This window comes from Toxorhynchites rutilus, chromosome 3 (assembly GCF_029784135.1).
Source record: "Toxorhynchites rutilus septentrionalis strain SRP chromosome 3, ASM2978413v1, whole genome shotgun sequence".
NCBI lineage: Eukaryota > Metazoa > Arthropoda > Insecta > Diptera > Culicidae > Toxorhynchites > Toxorhynchites rutilus.
In genome coordinates this window covers 14,402,898-14,424,870 of record NC_073746.1, presented here as the reverse complement: position 1 = coordinate 14,424,870, position 21,973 = coordinate 14,402,898, and the positions used below count along the sequence as shown (strand labels likewise).

Below are 21,973 nucleotides of genomic sequence, written 5' to 3'. Positions count from 1 at the left end.
ACGACACCTAGATCTCTAACTATTTCACATTTTTCTAAATTTTGATTTCCAAGGCGTATATATTGGGTTGGGGAAAAAAAAAGTCGTATATTGTCAATATATGGCAACACTTAAACATATCTTGTGTTGTACTTATCGCATCGGGTCATACTATCTAAAGACGACAATCTGTGCTACAAGTGTCGTTTTGACAGTGTTTTGATTATCTTTTTCAGTCTCAAGTTATAGCGCGTCAAAGATGGAGCCCACCAAGCAAGAAATTCGCCATATTTTACGTTTTTACTACCTGCGAGGTAAAACTGCAACGAAGGCGGCCGAAAAAATTCGTGTAGTTTGTGGACCCGATACTGTCACAGCACAGCGTTGGTTTGATCGATTTCGTTCTGGTGTAGTGGCTGTCTAAGATGCACCCCGTACTGGTAGGCCAATCGTCGTGGAAACCGATAAAATCGTTGAAATCATCCAAGTAGACCGGCATATGAGCACTCGCTCGATTGACCAGGAACTGGGTATAGACAATAAAACCGTTTGGAACCATTTGCAGAAGATTGGATTCCAAAAAAAAGCTGGATGTATGGGTGCCACACGAGTGGACGCAAAAAAATCTTTTAGACCGAATCAACGCCTGCGATGCACTGCTGAAACGGAACGAACTCGACCCATTTTTGAAGAAGATGGTGACTACTAATGAAAAGTGGATCACGTACGACAACCTAAAGCGAAAAAAGTCGTGGTCGAAGCGCGGTGAGCCGGCCCAAACCATCGCCAAGCCTGGATTGACGGCCAGGAAGGTTTTGCTGTGCGTTTGGTGGGATTGTCCGTATAGTCCGGACCTGGCTCCAAGTGATTATCATCTCTTCGTGTCCATGCAAAACGCTCTTGGTGATACTAAGTTGGCCTCAAAAGAGGCTTGCGAAAACTGACTGTCTGAGTTTTTTGTAAATAAGGAGGGGGGGGGGGGGGTGTTTATAAGGGGTGGATAATGAAGTTGCCTTCTAAATGGCAACGCTTTATGACGCTTTATGACGCTTTATTTAACATACATATACGACATTTCTTTTTCCCCAACCCTATATTTGATACATTTGTTTTATGCTGGCCATAGAGTTCAAGTTTTTGTTATTGAAATAATTTTGCAGGGATCTTTTGATGATTTATATTTTTTCCCAAAAACCTACAGTATCATTACAGTGAATTAGAGAGGAATCAATATTAATAATCTCTTTGAATTCAATACTTACGAATGAATTTTTCATCACCAAATGAACAAAGCATTCCATCAGTGGGTGAATTGATGTTTTTTTTTAATTTTGATGTTATTTGATTCGATAATAAATATATTTACTATAATTTTACCAATCAAGTTGATTCTACTTTGAATCTGGCAAGCAAATGTTATATTACATCTTATTATATTGACTTTGAATTTAAAAAGGTTCTCTTGTATTGCACTCTGAAAAGTATTCTTTCAATGATAAGTTTTGCGACTATTCATACATAGACACCATACAATATAATGTTGTTCCTCAAACATAATCTCGTTATTATTTCTAAAATTCGTCATATATTCTCGTTTCATGATTGTGCGATTTATGCGTAGTGAAAATAAATCGGGATTTTCACTTCTTCACTTAAACGGGATTTGTCGATTTGCAATGATCATACAAATTGATGAAAAGTTAGGTACAGGTTTGTATCAGGAGAATATAATTATATGTTATATAAGATTAGCATCATACATGTGCGGACCAAAGAGTTATTATTACCGTTCTCATTTTCAGCTAAACAAACTTTGACAGGGATCCTAGCATTTTTTTACGAATAGTTTTCATTCTGATCAAGTAAAAATACGGAGAACTATTACTACCGTTCTCGTGGAAATTTTGATGTTCATTTTGTGTATTACTGAAATGGCTTATCATGGAATAAAATTTTGTTTATTGAGTTAAATATTTTGATTCTATTGGGTCCTAGTTGAAAGACCCAGTCGTATTAGAAGTCGGATTCGAAAAAAATATGCCGACTCCGACTCCTAATACAATGAAATTCCTTCCGATTCCATAGCACAGAAATAAGGTCGCTGAGACCACGAGACTGCTGTGCAAAATTCAAGAGAGGGGGTTAAGCGGAAGGCACAGCAGTTCGGATTTAGCAAACCAAAAGAATAAATGAACATTTTTCCCTTTAAATATATGAATTGAACTATCATAAGGAAAATAAGAAGATTTTGTATGACGAATTTTGACTGAAAGAAACGATTTTTGTCGACCAATTTTTGCGCGTTCCAGTCTTTATAATATTTAAGGTGAGAAAAATCTCAAAGAAAGTCACCCACACGACGGTAGTCAAAAATAAGCAATTTGTCTATCCTGCTTACTTGGAGTACCTGCTGAATATGTGTACCTAAAACTCCTCCTTTCTTCTTGCAGAGGTCAAGATCGACGACCAACAGGTGGCGCCACAATCGGAGGTGACATGTGTGACGGGACAGTTCATAACGCTCAGAATTGGCATTTGCAATCTCTCCGCTTCGGTACTGCACCATGTGCAACTCTCGATTCAGTTCTACCAGGACTACCAGAATGGTCACCACAATTATCGTCTGGAAACCCGTGTCACGATGACTGGACCGAATCAGTGAGTCCAAAAAGCCTACCCAATTTCCACAATTTTATTTACGTTTTTTTTTTTATAATTCCAGTACCCTCATACCGGCCTTAAACAATAACGAGAAAGCGTTTCACGAGTGTTCGGTGATATTTTTCACTCCTGGTCGCTTCAAGGCAGACATCCAGTGTCGATCACTGGACTCAACAGGAGATGCTGTTGCCATGGGCACTACTCCGGCTGCTGCCGCCGCCGCAGCGACTTCGCCATCGCACGTTTGGCGATTTATACCCCCTGTCGAAATCACGGTCATAGATCAGTAAAAGTCAGAACAGAACAAGTCGGAACTAAAAGCGCGAGTTAAACAAAGAAATGTTTAGGGTTGGTCATTTTTCATCAAATTTTGAGGAAGCTAAAAAAAAGTTGACACCCAGGTTCAGTTAATATACATTGAGGTCCTCAAACGGATTAGGTTTATACGATGTTTATTTTTTTCGCAATTCGTTTTTTATATAGTTATAGGTAGATGCTTAGTCGGTAAGGCGTTGGTAAATTATTGGAAAGCAGAGCAATATAACGATGAAATTATGTGGCTTTCGCCCGAGACGGAAGCCGCGCGACGACGAATAGAACGTAACCCCGTTAAACAGAAAGGTATAGCTTTTCCGCTTACAATATTTCTCGTTGAAATGATTACTATGAATACGCATGTGAATCAAAGCTACGTACAGTAAAATGAAGTTATTATTTCTTACGTCTTTTTACATTCGAGACTCCCTCGCTATTATGATTTTGTATTCTAGCAAGCAGGGACACATATATGGTAGATATTATGTATTCAAATATAACAACAATAAACTACGCAAGAGCAAACAGATGAGCCAACATACAGTATAAGCATTAGAGGAACTATAGGACGCTGTAAGAGCACTCAGATTTTTGTTACAATGGAAAAATGGATGTTATTTATTATTAAATAAATGAAAAAAACGGAAGCAAAAGTGATCGTATCAGTTGATTGGATATAAGAGTACAGACGGAAAGGAATAACCATAACAACTCATTTCTAGTCAATCCAAGGCATGTTGTCGGCGAATGGCGAGGTAGTCCTAGTCGAAGCGAAGCTACTAAGAGGGACTCGATTTTCATCTTTCATCTTCATTGCCGGTTATGCCGTGTTGTCCGGGAATATCCATGAGGATTTATCCAGCAGCGGATAGCTCCTGATAGCTTGTATACGTGGGTGCCTAGACCCAGCTGAGCCGACGGCATCGATGGCCTAATGGCCGAGTCAGTAATTATAAGGATTGGTTAATGGGATAATGGTAGCTTCATTGATTCCGGCAGCTTCGGCCGAGTATTGCTAGCAGTTGCCGGCTGGAAATTATTGGGAGCGCTCATCGTGAAACCAACCCTTGCACCTTTTGAATCCGCCCGTGTATCGAATCTCGTATTTGAGCAATTCCAAATGAAATCGACAAATGACAAAACATGAACATTTTTTATTCGAATGAAAGTTTGTATTCCGTTAGGGTTGGAGGAAGTATGAGTTTTCCACAGCAATTGGGAATTTTTTGACTCAAGTGTGACTTTTGAAAAGAGCGTATCGATTTTAGTAAGAGAAATATTTGATAATTTAAATCTCAAAAACTATTAGTCGTATCGAAATAGTGTCTTAGAAAGAGTTATAGAGTATTGATGTTGAAACGTGAAAAAACGTATACTGAAATAGAAAAATTAGTACCCTTTTTTATTTACGAAAAAAAACTTTAATCAGCAATATCTAAAATATGTACTTTTTTTATTTTTTCATATAAAATAGAAGTCATGTACAAAATTTAGAAAATGAGTCCAAGATGGTTAAAATATTTTTGACGAACTTTGTGGAACATTGAATTTTTATGAATTTTTGAAACTTCGAATTTTCGTATTTTTTTTATTTAAATCGTTTATTTTTACAGGCTCAGTTACATAGGTTTAAAGGAGCCGAACTCCTTACTGTATTGTTACTAGTATATAAACATTTTTCCTTAATTCTAATGTTAATAATATAGGAAACCGATTACTCGCGGTCGACTCGAGTTTAGAAGGGTGACATATTTTCTTCAGAAAAAGGAGGGGATATGAGGATATATTGACAATGATCACACTCACACTCTCAATCACACTCATCACACTCAATTCTTAAACCTATCTTATATCTAATATGTATTTACATTTCATCTTATTCTTAAGAAGGGATCCGATCTCTCACAAAGGAAAAGGAAAAGGAATTTTCGTATGTTAGCTATCATTTTAGCCACAAATTATGAATCCTGATGTGATTTCAAATAAAAAAAGCTCATTATCAATCTCCTTCTAAATGCAACCATTCTCGAGATATTTGAAAAAACATTTCTAATTTATTTTAAGTTATCTTTTTTAACCCTCTACGACCCATGTTTTTTTATTTATCTTAAAAAACCTATTCCATTTTTTATCTCGAATTTCCGACTTCCAACATAAAATACTCCTAGCAGAAAGCTGCCAGCACAAAAACAATGTATATGTGTGATAGATGAAAATATTCTAAAGGAGTTCTAGTGGGGGTGAACATTGAAAATAATGTCTGAATAATTTGAAAAGAGAATCTGCAAAACCCGTCTAAATGCGGGCTTGGGTGTAGAGGGTTAATTTTAATTTTTTTTTCAATTTATATATGTATTTTTTATTTTTTTTTCATACAGTTTTCAAACAGTTTTTTTTCATGGTGACCCTAACGTTACTTAGAAAAAAGGCGCTATATCGATTATTTCAAGAGATAGAGAAAAACTTTGTTCTACAAAGATGTCTCAAATAATTGAAGCTACAACATTGTCGAACTATGTTTACCTCTATCTATAAGGATAAGAAAGTTCGATTTTTTAATTCATCGGCAAATTTTGGTCACCCTATTTCTGACAACATAAAAACGAGCGCTCTCTCATGAGTGACACCTTTGTCTAAGACAGTTTTTGTCTAGAGAATAACTGTCAAGCTCCAAATGCTAATTTCCACTTGAATGCATCTCCTGGACCATTGTGTATTGAGACGGCAAAAGTTCCACAGGGAACGTTAGCGCCATTCAAGAAGAACTACGACACTATTTCGGTACGACTCATAATTTTTGAGACATAAATTATCATAGATTTCTTGAGCTTGAGCTTGAGCTTGGGTAGACTGTACAATTCGTAGTTGCTCTCCGTGATTGACCTGAACCAACCAAATTGCACATAGAACACACAGAATGACGCTTGGGACTAGCAAATCATTCTCGTTGTGCAATTTTCGGTGATTCGAGCTTTAAATGGTCAATAACGCCACCGGCCACGTCCTTACAGTCACCAGGGGAAGGGGAGGAATATAAGTATGATATTCGCCGCCCGAAGGCCAGAAGGGTCGCCTCTATAGCGTGGTTCTCTAGCGTTTATCATGGAAGGGATAGTTGTTAGTGGGAATGGTTAAGAAAAAATCAGGATTTACTGCGGTAAGTGATGTGATTCTAAAATATTAAATTTTATTTTTTTTAATATTTAAATTTTTAATTTTTAATTTTAATTTTTTTAAATTTTTTAATTTTAAAGTTTTTAAATTTTAGAATTTTTAAATATTTTTAATTTTGAAATTTTCAGATTTTCAGATTTTAATTTTTTGATTCTTAGATTTTAAGAATTTAAATTATTTTTATTTTTTTTGAATTTTTAGTATTTAGAATTCAACACGTTAGGTCCCGACTTTCTCCAGCCGTGCCCTCCATTCAGTGCGCATCAAGAGCGTCTAAGATATTTATTGTATAAATAATAAATACTCAGCAATTCGACTAGTAAGTAGTCACATTTTGTAAAACATCCGAAAACAAACCGTACATATTTTCATTTTACTACTCTACAACGAATGAGGAACCTCTAATCTGATTTTATAAACTCAATCCAGTGCCTGGAATTGAAAAACCAGGAACCAGAAAAAAATTATAGGAGGTTGTGTTCAAGACACGACCGCATTGTTGACGTAGAACTACGTAGTAGTTTAATTCAAGTCGCTTGTTAATAACTGCGGATATTATTTTAAAATGCTACGAAAATTTTGAAATAACCATTCTACCAGTTTGGTCTCCCTGAAATCTTATTGTAGAATCATTTGACGATAATTATTAGATGATTCATTCTTGTGCTCGCAGAACAATAATACATGCTCGAGATAAGCGCAGCGCATCCTTAGCAGAGAAAGTTTTGCTACTGGCAAGCGAAATCAAATCACATAAAAAATTCCAGAACGTCATTTACTTTCTTGGTGACTAAATAAGCAAAATAAACTCTATCTGCACTCGAACCCAAATAAATTGATGATTTATTATAACTTATTGAATAACTTGGTATTCCCCATTTCTTTTTGGTTCACAACCATAACACCTGCTTCACCATAGCGTCAGTTCAATGCATTGATACAATGTCAAAGGCGTCCACAGCTCAGTCCGAAATGAAGACATGTGATGGCGCAAAACAAGGAAGAACAAGCGATGTGCATTGCTTCGTATCGAGAACGATACTGAAAGTTTGCCTTTCCTTCCTTTTCTTGTTGAATAAAAGAGACTTAAAACTTCTTCAGTTCATTCATCTCTAGCCTTCAAAAAGGCCCTTAGAAAACTCTTCTCTTTCCTCATACTACTCCTCCACTCCCATTGCCTTGAGAAAACCATTCGATCCCTCGCCGCCCAGCTAGCCCAGCAACGGTGTTGTCCAGTCGGTGTCCTCATGAAATTTGTCTCAGTAAAATCCACTGTTTATACTCTAGGCAAATATTCCCCTTCGTTCTTCTTCTTTTCTTTTGTTCACGGAGACCTTACATCTTACGATTTCCCCTTCGTTGGTCGTCGATAAGTTGCTCGTTATAGACAGCTCTGTTCGGGAAAGCACACAAATGGACAGAACGAATATATAAGTAATTAGAATGCTTCCAATTTTCATCAATTCAAACCATATACAGACTATGGGATTGTAATGTAATGTAATGTATAGCAATCTTAGGGAATTTCCGATGCGTTTGACATGTAAATCGCCAGAATCCGTTCACGGCAAAAATAGTTATTAACTTAAACTTTATTTCATAAAAACGTGACCTGTTTTCTGATTTGGCACCCTTAATGAAAGACGTAGTTCTACGTCAAAAACTAATATAAATAAATAAATGCTTTCAACTAACTAACTCACTCCAAATGAAACCTGAAATTAAATCTTCTGACTCAAATTTAGAGATGTGCCATCCGCTCATGAGCTGTTCATTCGAATCGCTTCATCATAGTGAGCGGTTTCGGATCGGCACGCAATCAAAAAAACGCAGCTCATCAGCTCATTACGGAGCTGGAGCTGATGAGCTGTTGAGCTGTTGAGCTGATGAGCTGCTGAGCTGTTGAGCTGTTGAGCTGATGAGCTGTTGAGCTGTTGAGCTGATGAGCTGATGAGCTGAAGAGCTGTTGAGCTGTTGAGCTGTTGAGCTGATGAGCTGCTGAGCTGTTGAGCTGTTGAGCTGCTGAGCTGTTGAGCTGTTGAGCTGATGAGCTGTTGAGCTGTTGAGCTGATGAGCTGCTGAGCTGTTGAGCTGTTGAGCTGATGAGCTGTTGAGCTGTTGAGCTGATGAGCTGAAGAGCTGTTGAGCTGTTGAGCTGTTGAGCTGATGAGCTGCTGAGCTGTTGAGCTGTTGAGCTGCATAGTTGTGGAGCGCAAAAGCTGCAGAGAGTGAATTGCGAGACGCGAAAGGATTTTTCGTCTCCCGCGCTTCATGGCATGACGTCAGTTTGTTTTCGTGTATCCCTCTTCGTACTTTAGCTTTAGCAGAAATGTCAGATAGGAAAAAAGGTTTTTATTTTGAAGATATTCAATCGTTCGTTACTTCATTTAATTGTTCATATATGGCCAAACAAAATAATAAACATTATTATATGCTTGTAAATAAATTTGATATATTACATTGTTATTTAAACATTACTGTGGAAACACATACATTTATTTCCGCGTGCTGAATCAAAACAATTCAGAAAACCACCCGGCATAAATGTTGATGATTGATACTGGTCCTTTTGTTACATTTGTGATCGCGAATAATTATTTTTCTTAGTGGATTTATTTTTATATCCTCGGATGCAAAAAAAAATCTCGATGGTTTTTTCAAAAAACCTTGTCTCGGTCTATATTCCTGGAGGCATGTTATTTGGCTACTGCTGGTTTTTCTGTTGTTTAAGTTCAGCATATCCTAAGCATCTCCTATGTTGGATTTCAGCCGTCTATTAAGAAAATGCACACTATGCAATATCCCATGGTGATTACGTTTCATATGCAATTGTGTGGACAACTGCAAAATTCAACTGAGCTGAAGAGCTATTCCAAATGAACAGCTCACTTGTATGAGCTGAACGGCTCTGAGCCGCTCACCATGATGAGCTGATTTGCCCATCTCTACTCAAATTATGAAATTCTGGAATTTAAAATCTCTAACATAATTAAACCCTGGGCCTGACCATGAACGCCACCCAACGGCGAAAACAAGACGAAGTGTATTTAACCTTGCATACAAATCATCTCGTCCCCACCGCGAAATGGCGCTCAAAAATTCGATGCACCTCTGTACGAAAATGCGGCCGAATCGTATGCAATTGCGGGAAGTAGACGGATACCAAAGTACATAGAATAGAAGGTAAGGGATATTTCCTGTGTATACACACGGAGAGCGCATGTATTACACACACAACGAAGATAGTAATAAAAAATCCTCAATTTGTTCGAAGTTCTGAAGTTTTTTCAATATTTCTCGATTTTAAAAGTTCTAAACATCATAAAAAGTGGCAAAATCGCCGGTCGAGTCGTCGGTAAACACGATAGTGTACTTGTTTTTTACTGCAAGTAACGTTTTATGTGAATTTCTATCGATTTCATACTGAATAGTTTTTGTTTACTTCAGCAAAATGTTGAAATACCACGTTCCGCGATGCCGGAACAGAATAATTTCGAATGAGATAAACTAATCGGAGATGTTTTCAGTTATCCCATGCATTCGCTCCTTGGATCGGGAACGAGAACGACACTGCTTCGATATAACCTCTCCACACATTTGTTTATCGGTTTTGCATTATTTCTATAGTACAGGTGCGATAATTTTACTGTTTTCAATTTGAAAATAATTAAGTATACCACTATTCCATTATTTCGTAACATATTTCGAGACAGTTCTTGTGTTATAATTTAAAAAATTAAAAAATGTTTGAATTTATATGGATTCGATCTATGGTTAATAACAATTTTTTGCTTTTTTTCTTTGCCTACCACTACTTGAACAAAGCAGGGAGTAGACTACCTTTTTATTTTACGTACTTTGGACGGATACACAGAATTGCAGCGGTACGGCTGCCAATGCAAATCAAATGAAACCAGTATGATGTATGTGTGAGAGAGAGGAGAACTTGCTGGAGAAAATAAGAGAGAACTTGAGAAAAACAGCTCCACTTAGCTCAACAAAACAAACACCCTCTCTACACATAAACACAATGAGGAACGTCACCGCACATAACAGCGTGTGACCCTTATACCATGGACAGACATACAACTGTACTAGCGCTGTACGTGTACAGCGTTGTACAGGTACCACGATAGCATGACACACATACTTTGGTTGTACATTGTACTGCATGTCAGACTGACAATCTGAAGTTTGAATTTATTGCATTGTATTTTCACCAATATTTCAATGAAAAAGGTTTTTATTTAGCGTCTAAACTATCGAACACAACAAATATGTTTCAATCTGAGTTATTAACTCAAGAGAAAGTCAATGAAAAGAATGTATACCAAATGTTTTGATTCGTTTTGTTCATGCTACCCACCACTAACCGTCTATGGCGCTGCGCACAGTACAACTGTAGCCATGTACAGCGGAAAAATAGGTCGGTACAGGTACAACGATTGTACCGAGTTGCTTGCATGGTTCTAGCACTGTACATGGTGACAGACATACAATTTTCGAAGTACAACGCAAGTACAGCTGTATGTCTGTCATAAGTATTAAGAGCAAAGAGTCTGTAACGCCTGCAGATTCTCCCTCGGTGATATATTCACTGCGGCACATAAACACACACACACACTTCGTATTAAAATGAAGGAAAAATAACACGCGATAACAAAATCCCGTCCGGATTATAATCAATCGTAAATAAACGCGTACAACTTTTCCTTCAGAAATATAAACGTCACTTGCGAAAAACACACAATGTTTTCAATGTTTTTTTCTTTTTAGAAAGATCACTTTTTTCGCCGATATTCGAATTGCACACCAGCTGACGCGGAGCGAAGAAAAATTATGTCTACACCCGACGACGGTCCGATCCTCTCCATAAATTATCATAGATTTCTCTTACTAAAATGAACACGCCCTTTTCGAAAGTTACACTTGAGTCGAAAAACCGGTCACTGCTTGATACTCTACGATTTTTTGTTTTAAATCTCGTACATATGATGAAAGCTACCCGAATTATTAAGCTGGGAACAGAATGCCGCGCTATGCGTTGCGTCGCGAGAATTGTGCTTTGACACTTCATTTTAAATTCATGTGTGTTTCCATTTAGCCGCCCACAATAATGCGTTACGTCATTAGCATCGTTGTACTAAACGCTTACATTTGTTCTAACTGCTTGCGCCGAATATATCAATGTGTTGTTTTCAAGAACATTTAACTGATTCATGGACACATCAAGAACAAGATTTTCGTACGAACTGAAATTCATTGAAAAGAAGTATAAAGAAGTTATTATGTATTCATACTTATGCAAAGTTAAGCAACCGATGCAAACTGAACATCGGCTGAATTCATTATATTTAAGGTAATGGTGAATGAACGGAAATTGATGCGTAATTAAAAAAGTCACAGGAGGGTTGTGTCCAAGACACAACCGCATAGTTGACGTAGGATTCCGTTAAGCTATTTGCTGCATGCTGATTTTGGATAAGTTTGAAGAATAACATTGTTAAACTCTTCGATAATGATTTGGGTTTGTTTTGTCTGGTTGTTAGGTATTGTTTGTTCACTCCGCCAGTGTCCATAACCGAGTGACAATGATAGAAGGATGGTGAATAGTCATTAAATGGTGCGTATCACGTACCAAAGTCGCCCTCTGTGGTCCTGGACGAGATGGCTCCTGTGTTATGTATGAATGAAATAAAGAAAAAAAAGCTCATCTATAATAATTATCATTATTGAACACAAGTTTTCTCACCAGGAAAAAAGTGTTACTTTAGTATAGAAAAAATATATTTGAAATGGAAAAGGTAATTTCATTTTTAATTTTTTTATTTTGTAAATGTTTATTCAACCCATTTCCTTTTCGCTTTAAACATAGCGGAACACGATGCTACATGCCTCAATGACGAATTTCAATTGGGCTAACAGCACCCAATACGGTATGGAGAGCATATGTGAAATCACTTTTTCGAATACTCCTTCATTTTTCCAATCGCATGAACTTAAAAAAATAAAGTTTCATATTTCAAGTCATATTAACACAATAGCTACCATATACAATTTTACACTTACAGTTGTGCTGAAAGTTTCACAATACATGATCGGTCATTGATATGAAATTCCACGAAGCAACCAACATAAAAGATCCAAATTTCAATTTTATTTATATTTTATCAAGCATAAGTTCTATTCAATTCATTGAAAAATCATTCATCAATCAACCCATCGAAAGATTCTTATTGGAACGAAAATAAAAAAAAACCCGTTCATTGCTCCCAACTTATTCGCCAACACGTATGCAATCAGCAATGTCCACGCTAGTTACAATGAGCCTTATCCATTTGTGCGCGTAGTTAGTTCAACTATCGACCACGAGGGTATTTACATGCTGATTTCCCTTAGACACCTTGGATTTGAAATATCTGTTAGGGAATACATGTCGGTGGGAAAAACAGCTCCCCCTTCTTTCATGTATCTGCAATGACGATTTCCCCCAGGCAGCTTGGTTTTGATGTCTCTGTTAGGGAATACATTTCGATGGGAACAAAAGCTCCCCCTACTTTCATGTGTTCGCAATGCCGATTTCCCTCAGGCAGCTTGGTTTTGATGTCTCTGTTAGGGACCTGCCGCATGTGTCGTCAATTTCGACCAATCAGAAGTGGGTATTTCCGTTAGGATAAGGGCGATTACACATTATCCGGTTTCAGCCGGACCGGTTTCAAAAAGCGCCGCTGGGTTTGGACGGATAACCGGATAACAATGTGAAAGAGACCTCGCGCTACACAAAACCGTACATCTTTCACATACACATACATGCATTTGTTTATACAGTGATTTGACAGGTAAATATTGCTGCAAATATTTCTGCTACATACAACTGATTGCTGTTGGGTGGCTGGCTCAATTCGACAGCCCACAATTTCCAGCTCCCAACATTGTATGGGGAAATCCTTTTCCGCACCACAAATTGCTGTCGGCGAACAAAAGTTCGAACTGCTATCCACGCAATGCCGACAGTAAATACAAAACGGAGAAACACCCGGCATCACATCAACAAACAAAATACAGTTCTGGTAGAACTACTTATATTCATATGAAAACACTAGTTATATAAAACATATATTCACAATGTACAGTTTCACAAAATTACAATCTGTATTTATTTAGCAAAACATCCGATAAAATATTTAATTTATTGTTGATTCCATGGTGGACGATGTCGGACGTATCTGCTCCGCAGAATTTCCGCTTACGCTTTGTTGATCGCATCTCTGTGCGATGTTCCCGATCGCTATCGGCAGCGGTGAATTCCCCAATTCCCTTGCGCATCTTTTCCGATCGCATATGAGTGAGCGAAGATCAAGCATCTGTACCTTGTTCTTGGTATAGCTGCACCTAGCTGATCGAGCCCGTGTTTTTTGAATTTCCACTATTGTTTTTGAGCAGCTTAGGGCATTCACCCTCTCATGATATGCCTTTTGGGGTTGCAACGACGAACCTGCTCAAATTTGCGTTCCTTTGAGAGTACATACGGACGAATGTTAAAGTGTGGCACGCCATGAGCACGGCCAAAGTGAGTGCAGGCCTCGCAGACATTACGCGCACATCAGGACGGTGTTCTTACCGATAAGTTCAACTTACCGATAAGTGCGATCAGAGCGGTCAGAGGTATAAACCTTTCCGCCCCATTTCAAAATACGTTCGCAAACCTTTTCGGTAATTCTCAGAGCGCACACGTTTATGTTAGGCGCATATGGTTCTACAAAAGTTCCCACAACGACGGCAACGTAAATTTGCAATGATAAATTAACATGAAAAACTTACTGGACAAAAAACATGGCTGTCATCAACAGTATTACAAAAACTAACTTTTGTCCAGTTGCTGTGTACTCATCCACTCACTAATTTATTTTATTTCTAAACACACAAACAACATGATTTATTTCACACGCTCCGTTGCACATATTTTTTAACAGTCCCAGAAACACGGTTAGATAAAAGTGTAAAATTTTATGAAGCAATAATAATAACAATTTCTAACAAGCTAGGGGCACTACTTATTTATGTGTATTGTCTGTTCACTTCCTGTGATCATCTTGAAATCTGCCTACAAGCACAATAGCACACACATGCTAATACATGGGACGAAAAATTGCATGAATCGCACCAATACTAACAGACATGACAAACATCTGTCAATGCGCGTTGATGGCATTGGGCTTCGTGCTACGCTTTTGGGAAGTGATAGTAAAAATAAATTTTCAGGTGCAATTAACACATAATCAAAATAAAAATTATTAATGAAAATTAAATTTTTCTTAAGAAATATGTCTTTTGTGTAATAGAGTAACGCGTTCTTTTGCAAGTTGTGAAAAGTTCTTAAGCAAGAATTGTGTTTGATAATAATTTCATATTATAATGATGAGTCTTGGTGAAAATATCAGCAAAATTATACAAAAATGATTAATTAAGAGTCAGTATTACGTGTTTTGAACAATCACATAATATGAAGTAAAAATTTTCATTCAAAGTTTGAACAATTCGAAACTGTGTTAAGGTCTGATAATCTTATAGAGAATCATTTGCTTTCCCAAACTGGTATCTCCACAAGACGTCGACACAATACTACTGTCATCGCATTTAATGCTTGTCCGGTCACCGGACATTGTAGTCGCAGTAGACGGCTGCATCACGGCGCCGTAAATAGGTTGGTACGGTCGAAATTTGCCATTTGGGTTTCAAACCGGTCCGGCAGAAACCGGATAATGTGTAATCGCCCTTAGAGTTTTCACTGGTGTATAATCGATTCTAAAAGCGAATGATTTTTTATGAGTTGCTTTTGACCCATCTTATAAAAGTGAAACCAACGAAGTTTTTTTTGCAGAATCATTTAAGTGTATAGTAAAAAATAAAAAAAATTGTCTTATCTATTCGACTCAATAATTTCATTCGACGGATAGTTTTGCATGGACCATCTCAGGAGTATACAATATAATGTAATAATTAAATTCAAAATTCCAGTTTTTTTTATCCTTCCGTTCTTCGGATAATCAGTTTTCAGATTTCGCATCTGTTTTTGGATCTTACGAAACAACCTGTTTGAAATAAAATTGCAGTAACATTAAAAGAGTTTGGTGTCAACGAACAGTTGCTATTGGTTGATCCAAACAATAAATCTTATTATGTTTTTGAAAGGAAATAACAAAAACCTATACTATTTTAATAAATTCATTTCAGAAATGTTCCTGGAATTTACAGACAGAAAAACTATCTCGGTTCTTAGATTGAAGTATTAGAATCGAGCTATTTAGCAACTCTTCTTATTCAGAATTGGAACGAAGTCCCCATTTAGCGAGCCCAAGCCGCCAAGATGACGCAATCCGAGTCCATCGCCGACCCGCCGTCGGAAGCGGCGCTGTCTCGCACGCAAATCTGGGATCCACTAATTGCCCGGTTAGTTTGAAACATAGCATGCGATTGCCCGGGGCGTTACGTTTGTTCGGTTAATTTTTTTTTGAAATACAATACCGCGCCGCAATGTTCTACACTGGAGAAATAGTTTAGTAAAAGCAGCTACCAAATCTTTAGTAGCAAAAACATTGGTAAAATATACACATTTTTGTAAATATTACTAAAATTGCGTAAAAAAGATGTCAGACGCAATGAATGTTCCTACCAGGAATTCGTATATTTTACTTCATACCATTAGTAAGTTTGTTTTTATTGTCATACCTAACAACTGTGATGTGCGCACTTTGTCTTTTGTCTTTTGGAGACGAAGCGATTTGGAGGTAAGCACTTTTTTTTCCAAAATATATATTTTTATCAAGGCTCATATGGCGTTAGCCTCACGGGGCCGGAGTTCAATATTTTGGCAGTTCTTCTTATTATCTATGTTAGTAATATGTAACCGATTACTCGCGGTCGGCTCGAGGTTAGTATTACAAGTGTTCTCGTAATTGGGATGTTGCTGTCTCCAATGCTCTGTACATGTGCCCGACACGGGATACTTCCTATTGGGATGAAGCTGACCATTAATCAGCAACGCCCCCCTAGTATGTACCCCATATCTAGCGTGGTGCGTCTTCTCGACTCGAGGAATCCAGGATAGAATGGTCACTAGCCGGCGCAATCATCAGTTCGTGTAGAGTTGTCATGAGCGGTACAACCTTTGGCTCTTGTTGAATCATCAGTGGACTGCACAACCTTTGGCCCGTGTATCTGTAAAGAGTGTGTGTATGTATTGTCGCGGCTAAGTAAAAGTTTATAGATCGGATAGGAGGGATATGAAACAGGGACACAACGAAGGAAACATCATTAAACGTTGACATCGGCGTTTCTGAGGAACAGGTATAGATGAAGCAGAAGATCAGGATCACGGCTACCTAAGATATCCCGGACGGGGATATCCGATTGTCTGCCTTGTGCTCTCAGTGCTCTAGAGAGCTGAGAGCGAGCAGCATGGAACCGGATACACGACCAGACAACATGCTCGATGTCGTGGTAGCCATCGACGCAATCACAAAGATTGTTTGCTGCGAGCCCAATGCGATAGAGATGCGCGTTTAGGTTGTAGTGATTGGACATGAGCTGAGATATCACGCGAATGAAATCACGACCTACATTCAATCCCTTAAACCAAGCACTCGTCGAAACCTTAGGAATAATCGTGTGTAACCAACGACCGAACTCATTTTCACTCCACATGCGCTGCCAACTAACGAGTGTCGACGAGGAATGTGAAAAAATTCATTATAGGCAATTTGCCTTTCAAAAAGTGTGCCTTCTGAAGCGCCCACCTTAGCTAGCGAGTCCGCTTTCTCATTCCCCGGAATCGAGCAATGAGATGGAACCCAAGCTAAGGTAATCTTGAATAATTTTTCGACCAAAACACTCATTAGATGTCTTATTCTTGTTAGGAAATAAGATGAGCGTTTATCAACTTTCATTGAGCGGATTGCCTCTATTGAGCTGAGACTGTCTGAAAAAATAAAATAATGGTCGATGGGCAATGTTTCAATGATCCCTAGAGCATAGTATATCGCACCCATTTCTGCGACATACACGGAACAATGATCTTTGAGTTTGAAAGAGGCACTGGAATTTTCATTGAAGATGCCGAAGCCAGTGGACCCGTTTATGTATGAACCGTCAGGTAAGCACTTTGTTTTTATTGAATTCAATTATGCCCTCAACTCCCCCGAGAATTTGTTTTCATATTTTCAGCGGGGAAAATATCACAAGAAATTTTGATCCATATTAACATAATTGACCTAATACCATTTTTTTCTTTCTTAGTTGGCCTTAAAATTATGTGCAGTACAATCATTCATTATAAACAAATCGGAGATAAGTATTCTTTTTTTTTACATCATTACATCAGTCACCTCGGTCGGGAAACTATTTTCATATTCCCGCCAAGGATAAACATCAGTTATATTTTATACATTACAACACTATTGACATTTTTCCTTGTCTTTACAGCTGGCATGATCCCAGACTCGTAATACTTGTTTACCAAAAACCATCCAAGCTATGGAATTGAAGGTAACGGCGAGTTTGTCGCTAAGATTGGAATCTTTCTTCAACACATCATCGACCGTAAAAATCTTAAGGTGAACATACATAATTTATTGCATATTTAATATCATCAACATATGTATTTCTTTTCTTCATAGGGACACGAGAGAACAAAATACGGATGAAACGTGCTAATTCTACCGTCACTCTGCTAATCAGCTGCTAATCAGCTAATGCAAATCAGAGCGATGCAGCAGGAAGAGGAACGGGAACTTGCTTTGGAAATGCTCATCAAATAGAGGTGGTTGAGGCTGCGATTAAAATTTGCCTCTTGTACGCAGTTTATAGAATGATTCCAACGAGAATTATTGATGTTGTTTATAGAATAAGTTATTAGTATAATGTATTCTAAGTATGTAGAATTAAACGCAATCAAATACAATTTTTTAAATTAAAAATAATTATTAAAAAATATTGTCATTATCCCTGATGATTACCTCTAACAAATATGAAGCAAAATTTTCACTGTTATTGCACCAATGTTGGACCAACAATTTGTAGTTTGTTTGACATATGTGCCTACCATTCTTTTTTTGTAACATGTACCAATGATTAGTAGGGTAGAAAATGACTAGAGAATTGGTAACATGCACCAAAAAATTCGTCATATTTACTAAATTTTCCTCTCAGTGTAGCCTACGGCACATTATACCAGGGACAGACATACAGCTGTACTTGCGCTGTAAGAGTACAGCGTTGTACAGGTTCTATCGTACCATGACAGACATACTTTGGTTGTACATTGTACCGTATGTCAAACTGACAATCAGAAATTTTTCCAATTTTCACCACATATTTCAATGAAAAAGGTTTTTATTTAGTGTCTAAACTATCAAACACAACAAACAAGTTTCCAATCTGAGTTATTAACTCAAGAGAAATTCAATGAAAAGAATATTTACCAAGTGTTTTGATTCAGTCTGTTCATGCTACCCACCACTAACCATTTGTGGCGCTGCGCACAGTACAACTGTAGCCATGTACAGCGGTAAAATAGGTTCTAGCGATGTACATGGTGACAGACATACAATTTTCGAAGTACAACGGTAGTACAGCTGTATGTCTGTCATAAGTATTAGGCGAATTCGCCGCCGCGAATATCGCGGCGGTTTTTCCTCAGCTGGCACACACTGCGGTTCCACAGGCGGTTTCATTAGGTTTCATTATTCTACAGAGAACTGTCAATTTCATTTGTTTTGTTTTTGAGTCGGAACTAATACCGATGAATGTGATATACGTGCGAATGATTGGGAACAATTTTATACGAGCACTGAAGAATATTCGAATATTAAACAAGTGGTGGTTCGAATGCGTTTTATTCCGGAAACCGTGAATGGCCCTTGTCTGTAATTCAACTGCTGAAACAAGGCGTTACGTATTAGTTTTCAAATCTTGCATCGCACTAAACGCACCCATCGAGATTTGTTTGTTTTGGTTTTTGCTCCACTCCACTCCAGTTCGTCATCAAGAAGCCGATCTTTTCAATGCACAAATTGAAATATTTTATAACACGATGACCAAACGACCCCTGAAACCGAAGAAATTCACCCCATCCAATCTCTCGAGTGTCGACCCGCTTCCGGTGGACTCGGTGGACGAACAAACCGAGAAAATCGTAGGTATTTTTACCGGTCTCTCTGTGGAAGTATGCAACCCGGAAGCAATGCTGCGACTCTCGTTTGGCGGATGTTTCGGACAGGGAACGCTATCGCGTTCATTCCCAGTGTCCGTACGAAATCATGGCTTGGCAAACACTCAACCGAAAGTAACACGCGAGAGACAGCTCGAGAGGCGGAAAGAATGGAAACGGAAGTATGATTTATGTGCCGGTAATAGCAGTGAGGACATTTGTGTGATGGATGAAGAAACTGAAAAGCAATTGGCTGCTGGAATCATCAGTAGAAAACAGCTGAAACATGTCGTAATGCGGAAGCAGGAAAACCCCTTTCCTGTGGCGGAAAATTTGAGCCTAGGCTATGAGGAAACATTGTTTCTAATTAAAGAATTGAAGTGCCTAGAAGTTCGGACTTTGGAAGGACTGCTTTTACCACAAGAGCAGTTAATTGAAAGATTTGTGAGCATTAAACGTAGTTTCATTCCATCTTACGTTGCATTTATATATCTCAAAGCGAGGAATTGGGTTATAAAAAGTGGATTGAAATTTGGAGGTGATTTTCGTAAGTCTTGTATTTTTACAAATAAATAATTTTATTGACAAATATATTTCACGCACTCACAGTTATCTATCATAAAGGACCTCAGTTTTTTCATGCTTCCTATGTCGTATTGGTGCAACCTTATCGGGACAATGAACGGCTAGGGAACATTCATTACATGGACAATCACGATTTCCAAGCGTTCAATAGAATTGCCGAAACCACTGCCAAGGATCTTCTGATTCTAGAAGTTCATTATCCGACCAGTTTAGATCCTGCTGACTATGTTACGTGTATGGATCGGTTAACAGAATTCAAAGTGAGTGAAACATTTCCAAAACATCATAATCCAACGGCTTCTCGTAATAAAAAAGATTGTAAGTAGAATAAAATTCACAATGTTCCTTTAAATTATAAACTTTTGTTACAAAATAATAAGATACCGCATAACAGTCCCTATTGGGAAGTCTGATCCATGTTCATGATCCGAAATTTCTTCGGTATCCCCGTTCGCCTGTATTCGCTTCGTTCTTGGAGATACATCTCCCGGCATTCGGCTTTGAATGTTTCGTCTTCATACCACCGCATCGAGCACTTTTTGAGCGCTTCGTTTTGCTTCTGGCACTTAACGGCCATAAGGATGCCGGAGCCCTTGCAGCAGTCTTCAAATTCCTTAACTTCGGGTATGCACTTCTCTGTTTTGGCTCGATCCCGCATAATTTTAGGAATCAGTACGTCGATTTCCACCTTTCGCAGACGTTTATCGTTGGGATCGCCTACGAGGACAATTTGGATGATGAAATTATGTAAGCAAAATATACATTGGGGAAGATGTTATTTACCTAAACCATGGGGGCCACCTTGATTGAGACCAATTTTAGTGGACTGATCGCCGCTGGCACTATATGCGTGAGCCATGGTAGAACTGTGTTTCAAATTGGATTCCGATTAACAATTGATTATGTTGCTATGTCATTAAATTGGTGCCGAATCCTAGATAATTATGAATTCCTGAGCAAAACAAAAATAAACATTGCTTTGGAAATGACGTTTTTGGTTGTCAGGTGTACTCTGATAACAACATGTTATTTCGGTAACGCCTTTATGCAATCACGAAATTACCGCATGTCCATATCCCCTTTATTCCGCGCGGCGAATGACATGTGGATGTGGCTCAAGTCATGACGTTCCCGAAGGCGAATGGAATGACCAAGACGGGTCTATAGTACTAGGTGAGGCCGTTTCGTCACTAAGCTGGTTAGGGGAGCGGTATATGAAAACAGCACGGAAGAAAGTAGAAGGGGAATTATTTGCTTGTAGCGTGAAAGAGACAGACTGAGATCACGAGCGAGCTTCGGCAATAGCGTATTGTGTTTTGTTTACAAACAAAACACAGTAGACTTCCAAGATGGCTGAAGAGTGGTTTTAGCAAGTTGGCCCACCTTAGTATATACTTCTAGGCGCCTTGGGAATGACTATAGTTTGTCACTAATGGCGGGTTTACATTAGGGAGATCTATAACTATAGATGGATTTATCCACGCAAAAATAGATGTAAACGGGTGAGAATATATATGATACATTTCTTTGAGGTATATATAACAATTTGAATAGAATAAATTCAGGCATATGTAAACTCTGGTGAATTTCTCACTGGTGAGAAATCACTAAAGCAGGATGCAGTTCTACTTGAGGTGAATAAATTCACCGAAAATATGAATATATTCATTATATAAGTTCGCGCTAGTGTAAACGGTTGATGCGATTTCTATAAATCTCATCATATTTCTTCACATGAATATATCCCTAGTCTAAACCCACCCTAAGATAAAATCAGACAACAGGGGGTCTTTTAAGGCTGATTTAGACGATGCCAGTCAGCGCTCTAGTTGAAGTATCCAGTGAATAGAGAACAGACACTCTGTTCCAGTTAGAGGCCAATTACTTGTTCGATACTGGTACAAATAACTTGAACAGAGTGTCTGTTTTCTGTTCACTGGATACTTCAACTAGAGCGCTGACTGGCATCGTCTAAATCAGCCTTTACGGACCAAATTTCTGTCAGTGGTTCTGATTTCTGATTGGCTGATTTGGATCAATTTTGTAAACAAA

At 38.1% G+C, this 21,973-nt stretch overlaps 3 protein-coding genes across 3 annotated transcripts in view; 2 read left to right on the top strand and 1 right to left on the bottom strand.

Moving 5' to 3' along the window:
• Positions 1 to 3,633, top strand: part of LOC129777229 (protein brunelleschi) — a 38,588-nt gene extending 34,955 nt beyond the window's left edge. Inside the window, exons 5-6 of the mRNA XM_055783384.1 lie at positions 2,430 to 2,637; positions 2,702 to 3,633. Coding sequence (XP_055639359.1) covers positions 2,430 to 2,637; positions 2,702 to 2,930 — 437 coding nt within the window. The 3' untranslated portion in view covers positions 2,931 to 3,633. The remainder of the gene's footprint in view (positions 1 to 2,429; positions 2,638 to 2,701) is intronic.
• Positions 3,634 to 19,158: 15,525 nt separating this feature from the next.
• LOC129776706 (tRNA-splicing endonuclease subunit Sen2) lies at positions 19,159 to 20,335 on the top strand. The gene is made up of 2 exons (XM_055782502.1): positions 19,159 to 19,883; positions 19,946 to 20,335. The coding sequence occupies exons 1-2, from the start codon at positions 19,220 to 19,222 to the stop codon at positions 20,245 to 20,247; spliced, it is 966 nt and encodes a 321-aa protein (XP_055638477.1). The 5' UTR covers positions 19,159 to 19,219; the 3' UTR covers positions 20,248 to 20,335.
• On the bottom strand, positions 19,868 to 20,979 carry LOC129776707 (COX assembly mitochondrial protein homolog). The gene is made up of 2 exons (XM_055782503.1): positions 20,705 to 20,979; positions 19,868 to 20,638 (listed from the first exon to the last, which is right to left on the bottom strand). The coding sequence occupies exons 1-2, from the start codon at positions 20,778 to 20,780 to the stop codon at positions 20,319 to 20,321; spliced, it is 396 nt and encodes a 131-aa protein (XP_055638478.1). The 5' UTR covers positions 20,781 to 20,979; the 3' UTR covers positions 19,868 to 20,318.
• Positions 20,980 to 21,973: the final 994 nt, after the last annotated feature.